Source organism: Astatotilapia calliptera, chromosome 22 (genome assembly GCF_964374335.1).
Source record: "Astatotilapia calliptera chromosome 22, fAstCal68.1, whole genome shotgun sequence".
Taxonomy (NCBI): Eukaryota; Metazoa; Chordata; class Actinopteri; order Cichliformes; family Cichlidae; genus Astatotilapia; species Astatotilapia calliptera.
Genome location: NC_137442.1, coordinates 17,854,105 through 17,875,889, shown reverse-complemented (window position 1 = coordinate 17,875,889; position 21,785 = coordinate 17,854,105). Strand labels below are relative to the sequence as shown.

Below are 21,785 nucleotides of genomic sequence, written 5' to 3'. Positions count from 1 at the left end.
GGAGCAGAGAGGCACTGAGTCACGGTCCTGGTCTCTGCAGCTGTGCGGCTCTCAGGTTCAACGTGTTGCTTAATTAGGACATCCCGGAAGAGGAGCCGGTGCAGCGCGCAGCTGAGTGACGGGGCAGGGGAGCAGGAGGGGACCGCAAGACAGCAGCGAACTGCCACGAATCCGTCCCGGCGTAATCACACCCCTAAAGATCCGGACAGAAATTTACCGCGGACCAGACCAGGGAGGTAAGATGCTTTTAGAGGATGTACTGATGATTTTTTTTAACCAGTGTCAAGTTCAGTTCGTTTCAGTGTGGGGCGGAGGGATGGAGCCCCGGGGTGGGGGTGCGCATCCCTACGCAATAATAATGTCCAGACAAATTGATCCCGTGCAGCCTGCTTTCGTATGTTATGGCAGGGCATGTGAGAGCACTGTTTGTCACCTCCTTTATCTCGATCGCTGCGGGGAGTAACATTATTGCGGCGCGGAATATGAAGCATCAGACTGAAGGACGGGTGAAGTCCTGTGAGCCGGTGCCATGTCATGTTTTATTATGGAGTGATGGTGTCTTCTCGTGTTTACACAGAGAGGGTTCATTTTGCAGCTGTGATAAACCAGTGTGAGTTTAAACAGCCCAGTAATTTTTTAGGATCACATATGCTGTGCCCCAGAAACAACAGGACGCTAATGCGGCAACTAAACCTTTAAACCGACTTGAACAAGACTCATATGCTTTCATATTTTAAATTGATTCAGCTTTTTCTCAAAGATCTATCAGCACACTCCCAGCCTCTGGTCCATATTACATGAGTTACATATCTCTTTATTAACCTCATATAGATAATCCAAATTATTATTACATAAATAGTAATATTCTTAATCATAACAGCCAAACCTTTCACCATCAACTCCCACTGATCACATCACAGCTTCCCACATCAGTAGGTGGATGAAGAGTTGCAGCAGATGAAGAATCAAAGTGTCTCCGGGTGCAGGACCCAGGCCCACAGTGGAATATCTTACAGTAGGCCCATAACAGCAGGAGCCAGACTGCGTCCCAATATAGCCACAAAGATCAGATACCAGGCCGGGGGGTTCAGGAGGCACATGCAGAGTCAGGGTGAAGTCCCTAAAATCTTTCCACTGCATGTGCTGCTGGTTTTGCTGTGGAGTGTTTGTGTTGCTGGCCAACCCGACACCTGCTGACACTTAACTGCCCATAAACTAAACACTCCACATTTTGCACATTTGGACCTCTTTTAATGCTTCACAGGCTGATTCTATCACCTTATAATCACATATCACTCAGTATAGTCAGTATATAGTCCATTCATTCTTTTTTTTTCTTATCTGTTGTTTTCATGCATCATTTGGCATTTGTAGTTTGTGTATTCTTTGCTTTGTTTGTATTTTCACAAGTCTGCTGCTATAACAACATATTTTTCTCTCCAGGATAAATAAAGTTAACTGTCTTTATGTCTATTATTAAGGAGACTGAGGTAAAGGCTATTTGTTGGAAATTACAGACACATTAAAAACAGTACTGCCACATTTTCATGCCACAGAGATGTATCTCTGATACAGCCAGCAGGCTTAACCCCGAGGCTTCCTCCCATTAGGTCTTTGTGTTAGACTGAATGCATTCCAGTAAGTCCATATGAAAAGCCTAAAAGAGCATCATTGGCCATGTCTTTGCATTGCCATGGAGAATTTGGACAAGTGACAATAAAATCAGAACAGAGGCTGAGTGTCTTTGCTTCAGTCTTCATAGGCAAAATTTGAGGTTGTTGACAAGCGAGACAGTGATGAAGTGTTTTGGATTTGAAATAGTACAGTAGTTGATTTTTTTGCACTCTACTGAATTTAAATTTGAACTTTTTGCTCTATCCTCAAACCCAGACAAACCCAGACAAACCCAGGCATTATGTATTATAATAATCGTTCTATCTTTGAGTTATGTCAGTATTTAAAGATTATTTTTGCTGGAACCATCAAATTTGACTTGGCTCTGAAGATCAGCTTCAATTGTTTCAGCTCTAATAAAATCACATCTACTTTTATGGCAAAAGATTTTCAAATCTAAACATACAGTCGTTATGGTGTGTTCACAGAGTACAAGCAACAGGTATCAAGTCTACCAGATGAAATATAAAAGCAGGTGTTACAAAACTTTCTGGGGCCAGAGACTTCTTAAAGGAAAGACTTATTTTTAAGAAATCGCTCATATCACTAATCCTCATATCCTCATGCGACAGTCTGATCTGTGTCACAAATCGCCGTGCTCACCAGCCTACGAGTCTGGCTAATATCCGAAGCTGTAAGAATGGTTCCCTTCCCAATGAGAGGAGTGATCTTATGATAGATCGAAGTGATGATATGACATGCTTGTTTTGCTGAGTTAAATGGTCTATATATGATCACCTGTATATATAATAAAAACACAATTTCATGAGCTATGGTGCATTTTGCAGAGCCACTCGGGAGATCTGCAGACCTCACTGGATAAAGGGTGACAGGTCTGCACACTAGCTGACAATTTGCAAATATTGTGTATTTTTTATTTGTATTTTTTGGATTAATGTTTAATATAAAGTTTTGTTTTGTAATCCCACTTGGATCAGACCCTCGAGACCAGAAGCTGGTACCAAAGTACAAACTGATAAGAATATTTTCGACTCATTGCTCAAACTTTAAGTGTCCTGCTTCAGAGAACACAAACGCTTGTTGCAAACCGAGACTCTGCTCTCCAGGTTTCTGGTCTTGCCTAAGAGCTGCTGTGACCCACAGAGCAGAAATAACCTCTGAGTCCTGAAACAGGAATTTGGCACTGCTGGGAGATTTCTCCAGAGAGATTCGATGACGCCCATCAGGACATGTTTGCTGCTCACAGGACATAATTAGTAGACATAATTTACAAAGATTACAGACAGCGAATGCTATTCAGCCAACATAGCTGCCATATTATTGGAGAGTGTTTCCGAGCGTTTCTGTAGATCGTTTTTGTAAAGCAAACAGAGCCGTCTATAACTCACACCCCTGGATTGCATGTTGGACACCCAGGTAAATAGCAGGTGTCAGATTAGGAAGCATGTGTTACCTAGCAGTGGTTTGCGTAAACATGCAGCGGGTGGCTGGATTGAGTTCCTCCTCTGTTGACTAATATATGTTGGAAACAGGCCTGCATCGCTTCATAGTGAGACATATGGCTGGTCAGTGTGACAAAGTGGTCTGTGGAGTATTCTCGAATGTATTTCAGCGGTGCTCAGTTACTGTTTGTTTACCTCTGTCCAACAGCCAGAAACATGTGAATTTATGCAAATATGTTTCTACACTTTAAGTTTCCATAGACTAAAACAGAAAGCAGGTCTTCCCGTTGTATATATCTTGTCCTTCCGGGGTTGATGTTGATCGTTACAGAGCAAAAACTTCCAATATCGATACATCAGTCCATATTTTATGCAAAATATAGACATTGATAAAGGAAAAGGAAAATGTTCTCAGTTCCTGCATGTTCAAAAAAATCATGGTCTACATGGTCTGTGCTCAAGAGTGAGGCTGGTGTAGGTGCATCATTAGCTACCATGCACAGAAGTCTGCAGGGAAAAAGGCTACTGTCATATCCCTAAAACAGAGCCATGCATGAAACAGAGACAATATCAGACAACAGCATCTTACTTGGACTAGGACCTGAGATGGTTTGAACAAGTGTAGAGGAGGGATAGTGGATGTGCTGGACAAAGGATGCTGAACACGGAGCTGCCAGGAAGGAGGAAAAAACCAAGGCTGCAGAGAAGATTCATGGATGTAGTGAGAAGGACACGCAGATGGTTGGATGTGACAGAGGAGGATGCTAAGTATAGGGTGAGATGGAGGCAGATGATCTGCTGTGGAGAACCCTAGGGGGAGCAGCTGAAAGAAGAAGCTGCACGACGATAGAGGAGCTTTTAGAGATTACCTTTTATTCATTTATTTGCACACACTATAACAAAAAGACAAAAAAAGACAAAATTATTACACAAAAAAGAAAGATTCAAATCACTAAAGCACCCAAAGATAAGCAAATAACCATAAATAAACTGTATATTTAATCAAAGAATCCACTTCATTGTTTGACTTTTCTCTCAGTCTGGCATCAGTTTCTGCCTTTCTTCATCCCGATTAGGTGACACTTTGAAATTGTTCTGACCCAGGCTGTGACTGTGGCAGTGAGCCAGACACCTCATACAGTGACATTATTTATACAAGGCGTGCTGCACATAGCTAAATTTAGTGTTGATGAAAATCAGGAGCAGCGCAGTGAGAAGGTTGAATAGTGACAAACATCACCAAATAAAACAAAAAGAATGATTATAAATGAATTGCAATGATTTCAGCTGTCATCATGTGACAGCAGCAGCGGCCATGAGTAAGAATCCGTAGCTGCTCTTGTTTTCCAGGTTTGTCTTCATGGAAGGATTAATGCAGCGCCTGGAGCGAGCTGTGACTCGCCTCGAGCAGATGTCAGCGCAGGCGTCCAGCGGGATGGCCAACGGGGACTGTGTCAACGGCATTGATGGAGGCAAGTCTGTTAAACTTGCATTTGGAGGATTCAATTAAGACAAGCAAGTTAGCAGGATTTCACTGTATTTTTCCAGGTCTGTCTCAGTGCGTGGAGGCCTTCGACGTGCTGATGAGTGGCCCGGTGTCAGACTACCTGAACAACAGCCGCGCCATAGGGAGCGAGGTGGAGAAGCATGTAAGGCTTCACCCACTAAAATCTAAAGTCTCACATATGCTACCCTACGAATATAAAATCACTTGTAGGCACTGTCCATGCATCAACTGCTGCAGACAGATGTTTCTGCAGCTGCTGCTGCAGCAGTCTTCTCTTACAATGTAGCAGGTCTCTCATTCTGCTGTTTGTCAAACCGATCATGATTTAAAGGGGCATTCCCTAAACCTCATACTGAATTCAGCTCATGCTTTATAAGGAGCATATATTTATCCTCAGAGTGTCAACGGGGCTTTTTAAATGAGCCTCTTGCTCTTGTTAAAGAACATTATTTTTTCATTAACATGGCTTTGGGAAAGCTTTGTTGTGAAGTAGTTCACAAAAAAATACTATAACATTTGAAAGGTTAGCTTTATACTTTGGGACATATTTAGTTTCTTGCTTGCTTCTCAAGCCAAGACACTCATCAAGACATTTAACGCTGTATAATTAAGATGACGTATTTGGTTTTTGCCATAAAGATGTGAGACTGTTGTCTGTTGTTTGGCTTTCTCTAACAAAAGATCAGACTATTCGTAAATGAGCGTCTAATTTTGTGCCTGATATATTTATCTATAAACTAAGCTGTGCAAAGGAAGAAGAGCTCTCTGCAAAGGGAGCACTGCTGAAAAGAGGAAAGCCACCACAGATTTTCATTCTCTGCCAACCTTTATCTCATTGGACACACATTTATAAACACAGGATTGTCCCACTCTAGATTCCACTTAGATAGGCAAAGCTGTATGGGAGGTCCGTGGTCCCAAAGAAGGCAGACAACATGTCCGTGTGTGTGTGTTTCCTGTCCTTAACAAAGCCAAGGATGGGAGTATGATTGATCTTTGACCTTACATTCATTTATCAAACTGTTAGTGGAGGACCTTTTCCTATTTGGTAATGACCTCTACTCCCCGTAGGACCAGGAAGTGTTTTATGGTATGCCAGTTGGCAATAATAGTTGTGTTACGTCCTTGGAATGAATCCAGAACAACAAAAACCCTCCAAAACAGACGTGTAAAGGTACTCAGCAATGCCTGAATTTCCTCTGTGCCTTGAAAGATGGTTTCCATCTCTGTGTCCCATCACTGAACACGATGGAGGGTGTGTGTGTGTGTGTGTGTGTGTGTGTGTGTGTGTGTGTGTGTGTGTGTGTGTGTGTGTGTGTGTGTGAGAGAGAGAGAGAGACAGAGGTAGTTTCTTCAAGTTTGTAAAGCTCCTTTTATGGAAAAAGCCTCCCCGGTGGTTCCCTTGGCCTGCAAATGGACCTCTCACACACACACACAGAGGACACGGTTGGCTGGGAATAACCCAAACTAAGCGAGTGAGAGTGTGTGTGTGTGTGTATATAAGTTAGACATAGTCATTAGAGTGTTTGCCTGGATTTCTGCAGCGACTGCTCAGATTGTTCATGTTTTCTGCATGGTGAACAATCTGTGAAGACAAGCACTCATCAAGTATAACATAATGTATTATGAGATCAGTCCTAACATTTACACTTTGTGACTGACAGGCAGAGATGGTGATGAACGCCTTACAGACTCAGAGAGCTTTCATCAAGATGGCTGCCACACACCAGGAACCAGCGCAGGTACGACAGGAGGACATTAAAAGAGAAACCTGCACTGATGATGTCACAGTGTAACCTCAGAAGCTGTGGGATGGTTTTGGGGGGGTTGTTTTGTTTTGGGGTTTTTTCATGAGCACTGGGTAATCATAATATAATTTGTCTTATATAAAGATCTTATTAAAATTGTAAAACACAACTGAAAACATGAGCTAAAATGAACTGGCTTATGGAGTCGGGACATATTATGCATAATCGTATGTCACCGATTTCAATCTTTCACAAAACAGTACGATTTTATTTATAAAGCACCAAAAATAACAACAACAGTCACCTCAAAGTGCTTTATATGGTTAGGTAAGGACACTACAAGTGCAGTGTTTTCTGTCTGATCAGCTGTTAAATAATATTTGATGAACTACAACAAAAACTACAAGTGTGGTTATGCACCCTGATTATTTAATAGCATATGGCATCTGTCCTTTTTATTCGTTCACAGGCTGCAGCCGGTCTGGTTTAACTCTGTCAGCTTGTTTAAAACTAAAATAATCCCACAGAGGTGATTTTGTTTTCTTTTTTCCAAGAAGCTCTTACACGACAATCACCTAAGGACAGGAGACTGAAGCTAGAATTTACACGAGCTCACAAACGTTGGGCCGTAGAAGTGTAGCCTGGTCTGATGAGTCTCATTTTCTGTTGTGACAGCCAGATGGTAGGGTCAGGATTTGGCATAAATAACATGAAAGCATGGATCCATCCTGCCTTGTATCAACAGTTCAGGCGGCAGGTGGTGTATTGGTGTGGGGGATACTTTTCTGGCACACTTTTGGACCTCTTAGTACCAACTGAACATCATATAAACATGTCTGTGTGGGTTGTAGACATCCAGAACTTGGTAGTCTAAGGAGCTTGGAAAGAAAGTGACTGGACTTCTTTAAGCTTAAGATGTTTCATGTCTCATCTGAGAAGCTTCTTCAGTTCTAAGACCAAATGTTGGAGAGTCCCAGGTGTTTAAACCTTAGTGGGGATTGTCCCTTAAGAGGGTCATTGATTTACATTATTAATGATTTGCCTCATAACATGAGGCAAGGTGGAAAAAAGGCAGTTCTGAAGGGAAGGCCAACCACGTACTAGCGAGGTGTACCTAATGAAATGGACAATGATATATGGTGGAAAGCTGTCCACATACAAAAGGTAGGTTAGACAATCAGGAAGTAGGGAAGACAGGGGAAAACAAGGCATCATTACAGGGAAAGACAAAAACAAAGAAGATGAACAAGGAAAAGTCATTTCTATAAAAAATCAGGAGGACAAAGAAAGAGGATGGCAAAGACAGGAAAACCCCTGGAACTCAAAACAGAAACCAAAACTAAATAATATCGCAACAAGTACCACTCAACATCACAAAAAGATGGCTCCATGAAACCTAACCTGATATGACAGAGCAGTTCAGTGCTGTTGTCTTAGCAACGTATATCAGGTTTATTGGCCATCGTGTTGTTAGAGAAACACCAGGCATGGCCTCCCTGCCATCATTATTTTTCACTGTATCCTCTTTATTGTCTTTAGAGCCTGTCTGAATGTGACACAAACAGTGTTACCATGTGACTGGATTCCATGACTGCGATTGGCTGTTTGTGTTTCAGCTCCCAGCTGAGCCACACAAAACCTGCTGAAGCGTGGTGCAGCTCTCATGACTTTAAGGGCCAAATTGCATCAAATTACAGCAGCAGCCTAACAGAGAGATGAGCTGGGCCTCAGTCCTCTGTAACGGTCTGACCCATGTGTTTCCCAGCAGGCCCGTCTGTTCACAGAGGGATTACTCTGCTCTTTGACCAAGAAAATGCTAATACAACACATTCCCAACATGTTCACGTATAGAGAGCAGAGGGGTGGGAGAGATGTCTGTGTCTGTGTGTGAGAGAATGATATCATCCCATTGGCCTTCTGCTTGTGTTGTATGTGTGTGTGTGTTACAGGGTCCACAGAGCCCACCAGGAAGTGATTACTCCCGATCTGTCAGGTCATTGGTTGAGAGGCTGTGAAACGAGCATTCAGAGATAGTCAGAAATGCAAACAAGGAAAGAGTGAGAGAGAGAGGGGGACTAACCCAGGAGAGGGGTGGGCTGATAGAGAGGAGAGACACATTCAGCATCACAACGAAACTCAAAACAAAACACGCAAAACGGGGAAATGGTGGCTCAAGAGCTGCTACCAACGCCCTGATCCAACCACATAATGGCCAATGAAAGCTTCTTTCATTGTCTTTTTGAATGTGCAGCATGAGCAAAAACTTCACACCCTCATGTTGTAACCCAGTTAAAACCGAGAGCAATAAAACATAAATTAAAACTGAGTTAGGTAAAACCGCACACCTTTGGTGTCTGTTTTTACAGACAGGCGTTCAGGTTTCACAAGAAAAGCTGGTAAAATTTGGAACCTAAAGACCTGAAGCTTGCATGAAAACTGTAATGTAGTTTTCAAATGTTCAGATGTTAATCTGCATTCATATCATGCAGGATGAATAGGAATAAAAAGACACTTCGGTTTATAACCTTTAAAACAGGTTGAACAGCAGATATTGTTCAATAGAACATGCCCTCCTTGGTTTAACTGTCATAGATGCCAGTTTAGGTTTGAATTTATAAGCCTGATTTAAGCTTTCTACCTTAGCATGAAACGGTTTCCTTTGCACAGTCCTAAAAACCTTTCAGTGCACAACCAAACACCAAAAACAAAAATACTCCCCCGAGTACAAAACTCTCTTCAGAAATCTCTCACAGCTTTCCGCAGTCAGGTCTATATCTGTAGCTCTCAGCACAGATAGAGAAAAGTGTGTAACTCTGGGCAGTGCCCCTTTTCTATCCACACGCATACACACACACACACTGACATGCGCACACACATATCTCCAAAACTTCTGGCCTTCCTCCACAGCGCAGCTCTGTTGTGCTCTCTGACTTTTTATGGGCATGTTCTATATTTGAGCCTGTTGTTGGTGTGTGTGTGTGTGCGTGTGTGTGTGTGTGTGTGTGCGTGCGTGTGTGAGTGTGTGTGTGTGTGTGTGTGTGCGTGTGTGTGTGTGTGTGTGTGTGTGTGTGTGCGTGCGTGCGTGTGTGAGTGTGTGTGTGTGTCAGTTAGATCGAGTGTTAGACAAAGAGAGAAAGAGTCAGAGAAAGTAGGCATCTCACTCTTTCAGGTGACCTCAGGTTGGCCAGTTAACTCACCGTGTGTGTGTGTGTGTGTGTGTGTGTGTGTGTGTGTGTGTGTGTGTGTGTGTGTGTGTGTGTGTGTGTGTGTGTGTGTTCCCGGCAGTTCACACATGACTTTCTGCCTTTGATGCAGCGCTTGTGTAGGAAGTCAAGTCCTGTGCTGTTATAACGCACTGAGCTCAGCCAAACACATGATGTGAGCTGACGTTTTTTATCCTTTTTGCCGGATTGTTCTCGGCACTGAAAGAAGCAAAAAGCTCAAAAATCTGATAGATGGCAATAATGATTCAGCACACTCAGCTGAGCTTGTCAATAACTCTTTTGTCAGTGTGTTGATAGCTCAGCAGTAAACAACAAAAGTGGAAATGAATCAATTAGCTGCTCTAATACATCTCGCCAGCACGTGAACCTTCCCACAGCTGGGATGTGAGTGCAGGCGCTTCTTTTTTGCAGAAACTTCTCCAGGCTTTGTAAAAGTTTGCAGTTCTTCAGCTGGTAAACGACTAACGTGTACAGCAAGTCATTCTCTCTCACCCCTCTGTGTCCGGGAATTCTCAGAGCGAACTGTTTGCATGCAAACGAACCAACGAAGACTGACTCTGTGCCACAGTGAAGTCATCAAAGGGAGGTGTGCAGGAACCAGAAGGTGGAAAACAGGCCAGAAAACTAGTGCATCCACATGCAAACAAACACAGAAAACTGGGAAATGTGACTGTAGAGGCAGAGGACAAAAAACAGCAAATGACACATCTGCATGGCAAGGACCATGACACTGGTTTGGGGGTGTGATACACTTCGGACAGGTCATCATTAAATATGTGATCATATAGCACAAATGTTTTAACACTCTTAAAGAGGCTGTCCTTATGAACATATACATAAACATATTTTTTACTCCCTAAGATCCTGCTTACTTATATGGGTGCATTACAGTTGGATTTTTCTGCACCTTATACTCTGCTCGTCACAGACTTATTGCACCTCATGCATCCCGAACAAGAGCTCAGATCTCAGCAGGGTAAAGTCAGATGTTTTTCCTTTGAATTTATCCTCCAGTACTCATAAATTTGTATTAAATGAGTAATTGCTCGCCTTTAAATACTGGCAATAGAGATAACAGATTAGTAATGGAAGGAATTACTACAGGGAAAGGTAATGGAAAAAGTTACGCCTTAGGGAGGCAAACTTCACCCCTCAAATCTTGCTTGCTACCTTAAATTCGTCCTACATGCTCACTCTTAAGCACGGCCTATTTGCTGCAGTAAAGAGGTGATGTATTGCTTCAAAGACAGCCATTAGGTGGACTTAGAGGGAATAAAAGCAGCTGGAGGAGCAGAGAAAGGGGCGTCTGTCTGTGCTTATGAAGATCATGTGCGTCTGATCAGGGGAAGAATTTGTTGGGAAATAAAGTTTAGTGCTGTCTTTGTTGCTCTCCTGCTCTCAAACATAAAACTACTAAACCTGATGCACATGAATAGATTTTCATTTCAAGCATCACCTCTTGCTCACGTCTAGGTGATGCATGTATCAGGAGCACCGCTGCAGCTTAACCGATCACTGCCAGCTCCTCCTGATTGTTCATCAGCTTCCTCCTGTCACAGCTCATTAGCTCCATATGTTCTACATTACACTCATTTCACAGCAGATCAGAACATGTAAGCAAGTAGCAGCTATTTGCCAGTGAAACGCTGTGTTCCTGTATTTCTGTGAGCGCGGGTGCATGTGTAATTGATAAACTGTAAACATTGGAGAAACGGTATGCCTTACAAGGCCACAGGGATCTCCCCATGAACTGAGGAATGTTTTCAGGCTCGGAGCGATGGGGAGGGGAGCTGAGAACTATGAGACGAGCTATACCGTAACTGAGATCTGGATGTTCCAGTGGAAAAAAGTGCTAATCAAATCAGATCGTCTCCTGCACCCCAGTTTAGGAATTGCTGGATGGTGCCGAAGTGGGCATGGAAATATAGCTCAGATTCTAAAAGAGGGGCTAAGGAGGTGGCTAAAATATACTAGCGAGTAAGATTTTACAGGCATCAGTGTTTCTTAAACAAATAAGAGAATTTGATGTTTATAGGGTTCAGATTATAATGACCCTTCTCTTTTACACCTATCTTCTGTCCTCTTCCTAATTTCTCCCTCCTGCTCTTGCAGACAGAGCTCCAGGACCTCTTGAAGCCGATTTCAGATCACATCCAGGAGATTCAGAGCTTCAGAGAAAGAAACCGTGGCAGCAGCCTCTTCAACCACCTTTCAGCCGTCAGCGAGAGCATCCCCGCACTGGGCTGGGTGGCCGTGGTAAGGATGAGCACACATGAACGTGCACATGATGCTGTGTAAAGATTGGCATGTCTGATAAAACCTATTTAAGCCACAATACAAGAAAGAAAGCATATCAACTGTCTGAACAGAAAGCTATTAGCCCTTTTTGAATTTGATGGTCCTCAGGAGCAAGTATTCAACACGAAGTTAAGCCAACTTTTCAATCATCTGCATAAACAACCTTTCATGCAGATAAATAACTAAAAGTAAGACCTTATTTTTCTTCCTACAACATGGACTTTTTCTGTTTTCCATCAGTACAAACATTTCTTCTGATTTGAGGCGAAGATCATTTTAAGATCAAAGATCACCATCTCCAGTGCTTGAATACAAGTCTTTGAAGCTGCTTCTGGTCTGTGCAGGTTACTGGCAGGACGCCGCTTTTCGCCACTTATGAAACGTGCTGAACTTAAGATGTTCAGAGAAGTGTTTATGTCACAGCTTTCAGGAGATTTTATCTCTCTCCATCTCAGAGTCAGAAGCCTGGTCCATATGTAAAGGAGATGAACGATGCTGCCACCTTCTACACCAACAGAGTGCTTAAGGACTACAAGGAAACGTAAATATAGCTCATTTTTCATCTTCTCTAGATATTTGAAACATTACAGCTGATTTATTTATTCCATAAATGACAATTCATGCAAACCATGAAAGTCACTGTGGTAAACAAATCAGGTAGAGAGATGACAGGAGCCTAGAATGCAAAAGTAGATGAAAATTAGAAAGGTAGCATGGCGAATGCAGACTAACGGTGTTCAACAATAAAGCAGATTTTTTATTTATTTCACAAATTGTTAAAACATTTCTGTATCAATTTAACCTGCAAAACGCTGCATCGTGAGTTTCTTGCTCTGCTCACCTGCTCAGGTCCATCCTCATCCACATGCCTCAGCTTCCTTCATATATAATTTTTTATTTGACCGTTATATGTTTGTCTCTCCCAGAGACAGACGTCATGTGGACTGGGTGCGCTCCTACCTGTTGATCTGGACTGAGATGCAGGCGTTCATCAAACAGCACCACACGACAGGTCTGGTGTGGAGCAAGAGTGTGAGTACACAAGCGAGGTGCCACGTATGGATTCAAAAGGCTTTTTTTTGCCTTTGTTAGTACAATATTGTGCTGTTTTATGTTATACTCACCACCTTCTCATACCTGAGCCTGAATCACTCCTGTTACTAGTGCTTTATAATGTCAGCTGTGTTTTCATTTGGTTTCTGTTCGCATGGCTTGATCGTTTTATATCTGCTCAAAATAACTTCTACCATTTTTAGTTATGGAGCAGTCAGTTACATAAACCACTGCAGGGAGCATGAATGAATGAATGAGCTTCTCCTCAGTGGCCGCTCACCGCATTTCTCTGTGAAGCTTTCAAAGACCTCTGTCCCTCCCACACACACTCACACACACACACCGTTAATGTCTACTCAAGGACTAGCCTTTGCTAGATCTCAGAGATTACAGTGATCTGAAACAAAATCTTCTTCCCTTATCGGTTAGAAGAGTTTTTCCTCTTGATTTAATTACAGAAAGAAACAACAAAACTAAAGCTTCACTTTCCTTATTAACTGAATTGTTGATCCGAGGGGAAAGATGCCTGTTCACTCTTGCTCTGAGCCGCAAGTGAGGATCAATAATGCTGTCATATTTGTAACTATGAGGTTGCTGCCAGGAGATGGTCGGGAGATCTGAGCTTAGCATGAAGAATGTTAACAAAGTGAAACAGCTGGCCTGGATAGTGTCATTCATAGTTTAATTTTAAACTCAAATAAAATAAACCATTTTCATTACTGAGCTTTAAAGGTGCTGTGGAGATATGGTCATCATGGACACCCTTTTTACAGGGTGGAATGATTGTACAGCATATTTAATACCTTTAACAAAACAAGAAGCAGATGCACAAGTATACCTTCATTTCAGATTTTATCTAATTCATAAAGGCTCAAGTAAATACACACACGGCCACTAATATTTGGTTAAATGTCCCTTAGCAAGTTGCACCTCTACCGGACGCTTTTGGCACCCATCAATAATTTTCTGGTATAAATCTGGACGGATATTTGACCACACTTTATGGAAGAAAGATAATGTTAGAGTTCGTTTAGTTGGTTTCCTGGCGTAGACCCGGCTTTGAAGTGCAGTCCACACAGGCTGAGGTCGGGGTTTTGGTAAGGCCATTCAAGAATCTTTGTCTCGCCTGACCACCGTCTCGCTTTTCCATGTGGGCAGCTGCAAATTTCAGTCGAGGTTAAAAGTGTCGATTTAGTAGCAATGGCTTCTGTCTTGGTCTGCACCCTCTCAGTCCATGACAATGAAAAACTGGTTTCACTGTGGACAGTGATGCTGGTCTTCCAGCAGATTCCAGTTTCCAGACTTGAGCCTTGGTGGTTTCTGGTGACTCCTAACCAGTTTCCTCTTATCTGAAGGTGACAGTTTGGGTCTTCCTCTTGACACCGCCAAAGTGATGGCCCATTTCAATAACTTGTATTTAAGTACAGTTGTTTGAACTGATAAATCCTGCAGTTGTTTAGAAATTACTCCAAGAAACTTGCTTAAATCCACAATTCTCCCTCTTAGTCTTCACTGAGTTCCTTGGACTTTCCCGTTGTTCTGAGTATTGGTCAGTCCAGTGAGTGCTTTTAAACTAATCCTTTTATACTGGCAAAGAGAAACTACAACGTAGTCGATCATGATCACTAATGAGAAGTTAGCAGGCCTTGTGAAGTTAAAAAAGTTAAAAGATTTAATGTGTGTTTTCTTATTTTTTAAAGTCATTAAAGATGTATGCAGTACACTCATTCGACACTGGAAAAAGAACAGTTCGAGAAATCATTCGTGCCCTTGATGAGTGGATGTAAACTTCTGACCACAACTGTACCTTTGGGCATTCAGGACAGCTGCTTCCTTCTGTTTGCACTCTAAGTTAAGAGATCTTCTGCTCTCAGCAGGGAATCAAATAAGCCCCAAATGGTTCACTTTTTCCTTTATTGCAACATGAAACGATGAAAACCTATGCTCAGCTTAAACTAATGCTCAACAACTGTGCTCACATGTGTACTGTCTGCATGCAGAAACTTGAGAGCCTGCGGCGGCTGTGTGTCAGCTGCTGGCCCTGCTGTCAGACAGCAGAGCTGCTGCATGTGCGAGAGACACAGAGTGTGTGTGCGCAAACAAGGACCGGAGTGTGTGATACCAACAGGTGGTCCTCACGATTTACTTGAATGGAGGTTTTCTTTACAGAAGTTGCCCCGACAAAGAGCCTGTGTACACACACAGCCTGTGCCGTAACCTAAACTGCAGGGCTGGTCCCTCTTCACCGATGCAACGCGTCATCTGCTGCTCAGACGGCGCTTTAGTGACAGGCCTATCCACAGGCTGACATATGGACTCATGCAAACGGTCACATTAAACTAGACACAGGGTAAAAAAACAAAAGAACTTAAAATGTTAAAGCAAGTCCGATTCTGAGTAGTGAACATCACACTTTTAACACTTCAAATATTTTTTCCAGTTGTCCCTCGGGGGCTTGTAGTTAACATGATTCTAGTTATCACTGTTTAAATGGTTGAACTGACAGTTGTTTTATTTATTTCAGCTGATTATTTCTCGTATAAAATCTTTGAAATCGATAAAAATAGTAATTTCTGCTTCATAAATCTCAGAGTGAAGCCTTCAAACCTTCAAGCAAGGAGTTCTTCATGTCAGAAACAGGAAACAATAGATGTCAACTATCTAATAGACATAGCTGGACTGGCCATCGGGCATACCGGGCATTGCCCGGTGGGCCGCTGGCGATTTTTTGTTTTTATGGGCCGATGGATTTTTTTTTTTTTTTTAGGAAGGGTATATATAATGAAAGGTGTTGGATTGGCCAATTGGTCATGATCGACTCTGGGCTGGACCAATTACAGCCGAGGAGGCTGGATGCACCCTCCCCCTTGTTTAACAATCACGTGATTTTCGCGCATTGCATGCCGGGAACTCGTGGCAAAACAATCCAATCAAACAAATCAAATGCAAACATTTGCAGCACCGCAAAACGTTCATTCTCCGGTTCCAATACCTTCTTTTTTTTTTCTTTGCCGCACAAAAAAGGAATGTACAAAACAAAAGGAGAACAATGCCGGTCAGAACAAAGACAGACTCGACGAAAAGACAAAGAAAAGATACGAGGAAAAAATCAAAGGAGTGAAAGAGTGGACAAAAGACGTCAGCGTGCTGCCCAACTTTCACCACGCTCAGATTTATAATTATACGCTTCTTGGAGTGAGTGCATACACTCATGAAGTTTAGTAACTTCAGGTCACTGCAACAAGCCCAGGTACAGTTTACCGACGGATGGGTACAGGACCTTGAAATGCACCGTGTAGAACGAAAGACTATTGTACATATCATAAGTTTACCAGTCTCACAAATCGTCTTCATAAATACACATTCATTAACAGTTTATTAATATAACCTTTGAGCTCAACGGTAATTAATTAGTAGTGGAAATAATTTCTGGTAGTGTAACAGTGTTTATGTGGTATTATTCCACTTGCCACAAATATCAGTGTAATGGGGAAACAGCGCCCCCCCCCTCTCGGTGTGGCTGGCTGCAGTAATCGCTGCCAGTCTGCCGTAGCCATACGAGAGGTGAGTTGTATTGTTCCGCACACAATATAGCTAAGTAGTACAGACACATAAAACATGTTTGATTAGCTGACGAGCACCGAGTGTAATAAGTGCTTAGTGGACACATGTCCAACACCAGTTTTATGTACTTTTCATTTGTTTATTAATGTGTGAAACTGTATGCTAAAGCGGAATGCTAATGAGATGTTCTGCCGTAGTGTGCTGTGCGGAGTGGTGTGTGGCGAGCCTGTGCACTGATAATACACCGTTGTTTCCATTCAGGTACATCGTTTGTTGCTGTTATTTTATTGTATATTAGAAATTGTAATATTGCTGCAGTAATCGCTGCCAGTCTGCCGTAGCCATACGAGAGTGTGCTGTGCGGAGTGGTGTGTGGCGAGCCTGTGCACTGATAATACACCGTTGTTTCCATTCAGGAAATAAAGTGGCAACGATCGATCAGAGACTCCTTGTCTTTTTAAAAACACTACACAACGCAGAGTCGAGGAGTCTGTTTGGGCCGAACTGTTGCAGCGGGATGAAGCAGAAACCAGTTACAGTAGCATTACAGAAATGTAGCAGTGACAATAATATTGTATGTTGTAATCGCAATGGACAATTAGTGATACAAAACAACTGTTTTATCCTGTGAATAAAAGTATATGGTTTTGTCAGTGTACCATGGTTATAACAGAAGCGAAACGCAATATTGTGTCAGAACAATTCACTATTTATGCACAATAAACAAAGGAGCATATCGCGAAGATTTTAAGTGAAGCTAATTATATTAACACAAGGAGCCACCTTTTTTTCCCCACCTAAATCCTTTTGTGTACAAAAAGGATTTAGGTGTACACAAAGAAGTGTTCAGTAGATAGTTTTACAGCCATGCATGAATGTGTGCGTGCACACATCTGCTGGTTCTAATCCAGAGGCATGCAGTGAGCTGTTTAGTGTAACAGGTCTACATTGTTCAGCAGTGATATTCACAACACATGTTACTCGTGTCAAAGGTCAAGTCTGAGCACTCAGAGGCACGTTTGGTGACAATTTAACCCTGTGTCAGCTGTGCTAGATCTTCAAAAAGCAGATGTGTGTGTGTGTGTGTGTGTGTGTACCCTTCTCTTCTTTACACATCAGAGCTACTTAAAGGACCTTTTTCTTCATAATTTAAATTCTGATGTTATAAAAAATCTGTAATGAACAAAATTTGGGGGAAAAAACATCTTGATTTTTCTTTTCTGGCACAACAGTGCATCCATCTTCTTACGCTTATCCAATTCAGGGTCGCGAGGGGCGAGCTGTGGTCTATCCCAGCTGTCGTAGGCCGAGAGCCGTGTATGTCCTGGACAGGTGGCCGGTCTATCCCGGGGTTACGTTTGAGAAACAGTGCAGTCGTAAAATTTTGGCCATTTCGATGTGAAGCTGTCTGTTTTTCACCCATCAAGTAGGAAAACTCCTGTTTGATCCTGGGAGGAGAGAGGTCACTCTCAGCTGACATTCATCTTAATCATTTTTCATATTTCATCAGTTTGTTTTATCTTTTTTTTCTTAGTCATTATTGTTTTGTTTCTTGTTGCATTGCCTTCATTTTCTTTATTGTTTAAACTTGTTTGTTTAGTTGTTTTGTTCTTGTCAGTTTAATTTTAAAGGGAAAGCTCACAAACCAAAGATGCTGTGTTTCACTGTATTAGAAAAGCTTACTTTAGTTTAAAATAGTATCCAAATTCATTCAAATAAAAAAAATTAGGTAAAGATTTTGTTCAGATTAACTTGTTCAGTATTCGTGCACAACACTTAGCTTAAGTAGTACAACCAACACACAGGATGAGTCATGTGAACTGAAGGCAACTTGAGTGAGATCTGCTTAAATTGAAGTTACTAAATTTAAGTGTTTTAACTTTCTTAAAACTCACACAGTTCACATAAAACTGTGATTGTGTTGCTTTGTGTTTTTTACATTACTCACATCAAGTGTCAGAGGACCAGGGTCTGCGAGCACTGCAGAGTTGTACAATTTAAGTACACTTTAAATGAAATAAACAGGCAGACCTCAGATTCAGAGCCTGAGTCAAATTAAAATATTTTAGTAAACATACTTGAATTATTTTTAAAATATTTTATTTCCTTCCAACATCTCTCAGGGCCCCATTGCTCCTGCTTCTCTCTTTGATTCGCCCCCAGCCCCGAGTGCACCCTGTCCACCTCCACCACCTCCTCCACCCCCTGGCCCTCCTCCGGTGTTCACCGATGACGACGCCAAGCCTCAGGCGGACGCCGCCGTAGCCCAGCACTCCGCGCTATTTGCCCAACTCAACCAGGGCATGGACATCACTAAAGGTGCATCCATGAGCAACACAGAAGAGCTGAGCGACAGTTTCCACCTTAATTTAATTTAAGCTTATATTTTTAAACTCATAATGTTATCCTCACACTTTCCATCTGTAGGTCTGAAGCATGTGTCAGATGACCAGAAGACCCACAAGAACCCCAATCTGCGTTCTCAACAACCAACAACAGCCAAAGGCAAGAACGCGGGGCCTGTGGCTTCACCCACTACACCTGCCCAGAAAAGACCCCCTCTGCTGGAGCTGGAGGGGAAGAAATGGAGGGTGGTACGTGTGATGTGTAAATCCTATTTTGAGGATGATTTGTATTTAATTAAACCCACAACGGGAGCTGAAATGAAGGGCACTTTGGAAAATTTCAATGACAATTTAATTTGCACCTACCCAGCTCTCATTTATATCGTAGAAACAAACCCAATCCAGGTGTCCTGGTAGACCGGCTGCTAATCTAGATTTTTGAATCCTTATTGTTGCAGGAAAACTTTGAGCAGAAGCACGACCTGGTGATCGAGGAGACGGAGCTTAAACAGGTGGCGTACGTCTTCAGTTGTAATAACTCCACCCTGCAGATTAAGGGCAAAATAAACTCCATCATCATTGGTAAGCTTCCTGAAAGCAAAATCATGAGTTTGAGCACAGATTTCATAACGTGGGATTATAATCTTCATCTGGTTTGTTTTCATCCCGTCTAGACAACTGTAAGAAGCTGGGTGTGGTTTTTGAGAACGTTGTTGGGATTGTGGAGATCATTAACTGCAAATCGATTCAGTTACAGGTGAACACATTTTTATTTTGACACAGAATTAAGTGATGTGCCGAGTGTCTCGTAGGTCCGCTTTCGTTTTCTTAAAACTGTTCAGAGTTTTTCACCCAAAGTGTAAAATAACATCTCACAGTGCCCAAAAAAAGCCTGTCAGTAAGTGAGGCATGTCTTTCTGCAGGTTTTGGGAACAGTTCCCACCATTTCCATCAACAAGACCGAGGGCTGCCAGGTCTACTTGAGTAAGGACTCTGTCAGCTGTGACATTGTCAGTGCCAAGAGCTCTGAGATGAACATCATGATACCTGAAGGAGAGGGCGATTACGTGAGTAACCGAGATAAAGGCTGAGCTAATTCTCTCCATGTGTGCAGCTGTTCTTACACTTACTTTGTTTTTGTTTTCCTTTTTTTTAAACAGAGGGAGTTCCCAGTGCCGGAGCAGTTCAAGACTGTGTGGAATGGAGCCAAACTGGTGACAGAACCCACGGAGATCGCAGGCTGACTTTGTCGTCCATAGAACACAAATATATTTCCGTCCTCCTGATGTTATCCCTCAGACATACAGTGCTGTGAAAAGTACTTTCCCCCTTCATAACTTTTTTTGTATAGTTGTCACATGTTTTTAGATAATGAAACTTTAATCAAGTTTTAAAATTAGATATATTGTTCTCTGCTGACCAAACAGAACACAAAGGCTCATCTCATGCCAAAAAACATCCTGGTGGCCCCTGAGACTTTTGAGCAAATATTCTGTGGACTGACAGGACAAAAGCTGAACTTTCTAGAAAGATTGAGCCACTTAAACTAACACAGCATTTCATAAAAAGAAGATCATACCAAAAGTAAAACGTGGTGGCAGTGGTTGCTTTGCAGCTTCGGGACCTGAATGACTTCTGGGCGACTCTGCTCTCTACCAGAAAATGCTGACGGAGAATCTTCGGCCATCAATGGTGCTCAGGAAACTCAAGGACATTTGGCTTAGTCAGTAGGACAATGATCCAAAATACACCAGGAAGTCCACCTCTGAATGGCTCAAAAACCAAAAACAAATAGAAGGTTTTGGAGTAGTCCAGTCAAAGTCTGAACTTAAATCAGACTGAGATGCTGTGGCATGACCTTTAACACATTGGAGAGTCTTCAATGTGGCTGAATTAAAAGAATTCTGCAAAGATGAGTTGACCAAAATCCCTCCACAATGATATGAAACAATCATTGCCAGTTATCGCAGTTCTTGCTATCAAGCGTGGCACAACCAGTTATTAGGTTTAAGGGTACATACAGGTAGTTTTAGGCATTTTTTTTTCCTTTGATAAAAACAAAAAAAATCATGGTCATCATCATTTAAAAACTGCATTTTTATTTACTCAGTTAAAGTTCATTTGCTGATCTTAAACACATGTGAGAAATATGAAAAAGAAATCAAGAAGGGGGCAAATACGTTTTCATAGCGCTGTAGGAAAGGTTTTCTAATAGGCACGTAGATTAACTTTTAGTCCACTTGCTGTATTTGTGACTTCATAAGAGGTTTCTCCAGCACTTCTGCAGCTGTTGTCTGTAATGAATCTGTCAGTATAACACAATCTCCCACTAGTGGTGAAGAATAGCTCAGGTTTAGGTGTCACAAACCAGAGCACACTTACATTTCTGTGCCAAAACAACACAGGCATTTATGTGAGAAAGTGTAACTGCTGAAAAATAATATTTTAAAGGTATTCTCATCATTAGATCCGTTTCCTTAAAATATAGATTTTAAATGTTCCGGGATGACCACTAATAAGACAGTACTCCACTTACACCTACTGCAGAAAACTTAAAAAACCAACATTACCTTCAAATAGAGAAAAGCAAATAAGTGTCTGTGGTACATTTTCCATCTAATAAAGTGCTTCCAGCCACCTCTGTAAAGAGCATCGTGCCCAGCAGTCATGTAGTAAAGTCACTGTGAAGTACATGCAGTATTGTCCTTATTCTGCATTAACAGCTGCTGTTGTGATTGAAATGATTAATTAGCTAATTTCTTTTACTGTACAACGTATCAGCTATAGTGGTAACGGTTACCTCCGAGCACTTCCTATGTTTATTGTACTTTGTATACCACTCTTATTTTGTAGCACACAGCACCAGCATAGCACAGATGAAATGCTGATACTAAAAATATAATATACGAGAAAACAATTTTATGTAATTCTGCGTCTTTTTTTTTTCCAAATAAAGTCAAAACCTCCCA

The 21,785-nt window shown here is 42.0% G+C and overlaps 1 protein-coding gene across 2 annotated transcripts; it reads left to right on the top strand.

The window, feature by feature from the left end:
- Positions 1 to 21,785, top strand: cap2 (cyclase associated actin cytoskeleton regulatory protein 2). 2 transcript variants are annotated; one of them, XM_026155807.2, is made up of 13 exons: positions 1 to 236; positions 4,428 to 4,549; positions 4,626 to 4,726; positions 6,249 to 6,326; positions 11,669 to 11,812; positions 12,310 to 12,395; positions 12,781 to 12,886; positions 18,595 to 18,790; positions 18,899 to 19,065; positions 19,275 to 19,398; positions 19,491 to 19,573; positions 19,740 to 19,883; positions 19,977 to 21,785. In XM_026155807.2, exons 2-13 carry the CDS (start codon positions 4,438 to 4,440, stop codon positions 20,058 to 20,060), a joined length of 1,425 nt encoding a protein of 474 aa, XP_026011592.1. In that variant the 5' UTR covers positions 1 to 236; positions 4,428 to 4,437; the 3' UTR covers positions 20,061 to 21,785. The 2 variants fall into 2 exon arrangements, with proteins under 2 accessions (XP_026011592.1, XP_080152729.1); XM_080296603.1 differs by having other exon boundaries at positions 98 to 236; positions 4,411 to 4,549.

Coding starts and splice junctions, on each gene's coding strand:
- cap2 (XM_026155807.2), top strand. CDS start 4,438: ATGGAAGGATTAATGCAGCGCCTGGAGCGAGCTGTGACTCGCCTCGAG. Junction 11,813..12,309: donor CACTGGGCTGGGTGGCCGTG/GTAAGGATGAGC, acceptor TCTCCATCTCAG/AGTCAGAAGCCTGGTCCATA. Junction 19,399..19,490: donor AATAAACTCCATCATCATTG/GTAAGCTTCCTG, acceptor CATCCCGTCTAG/ACAACTGTAAGAAGCTGGGT.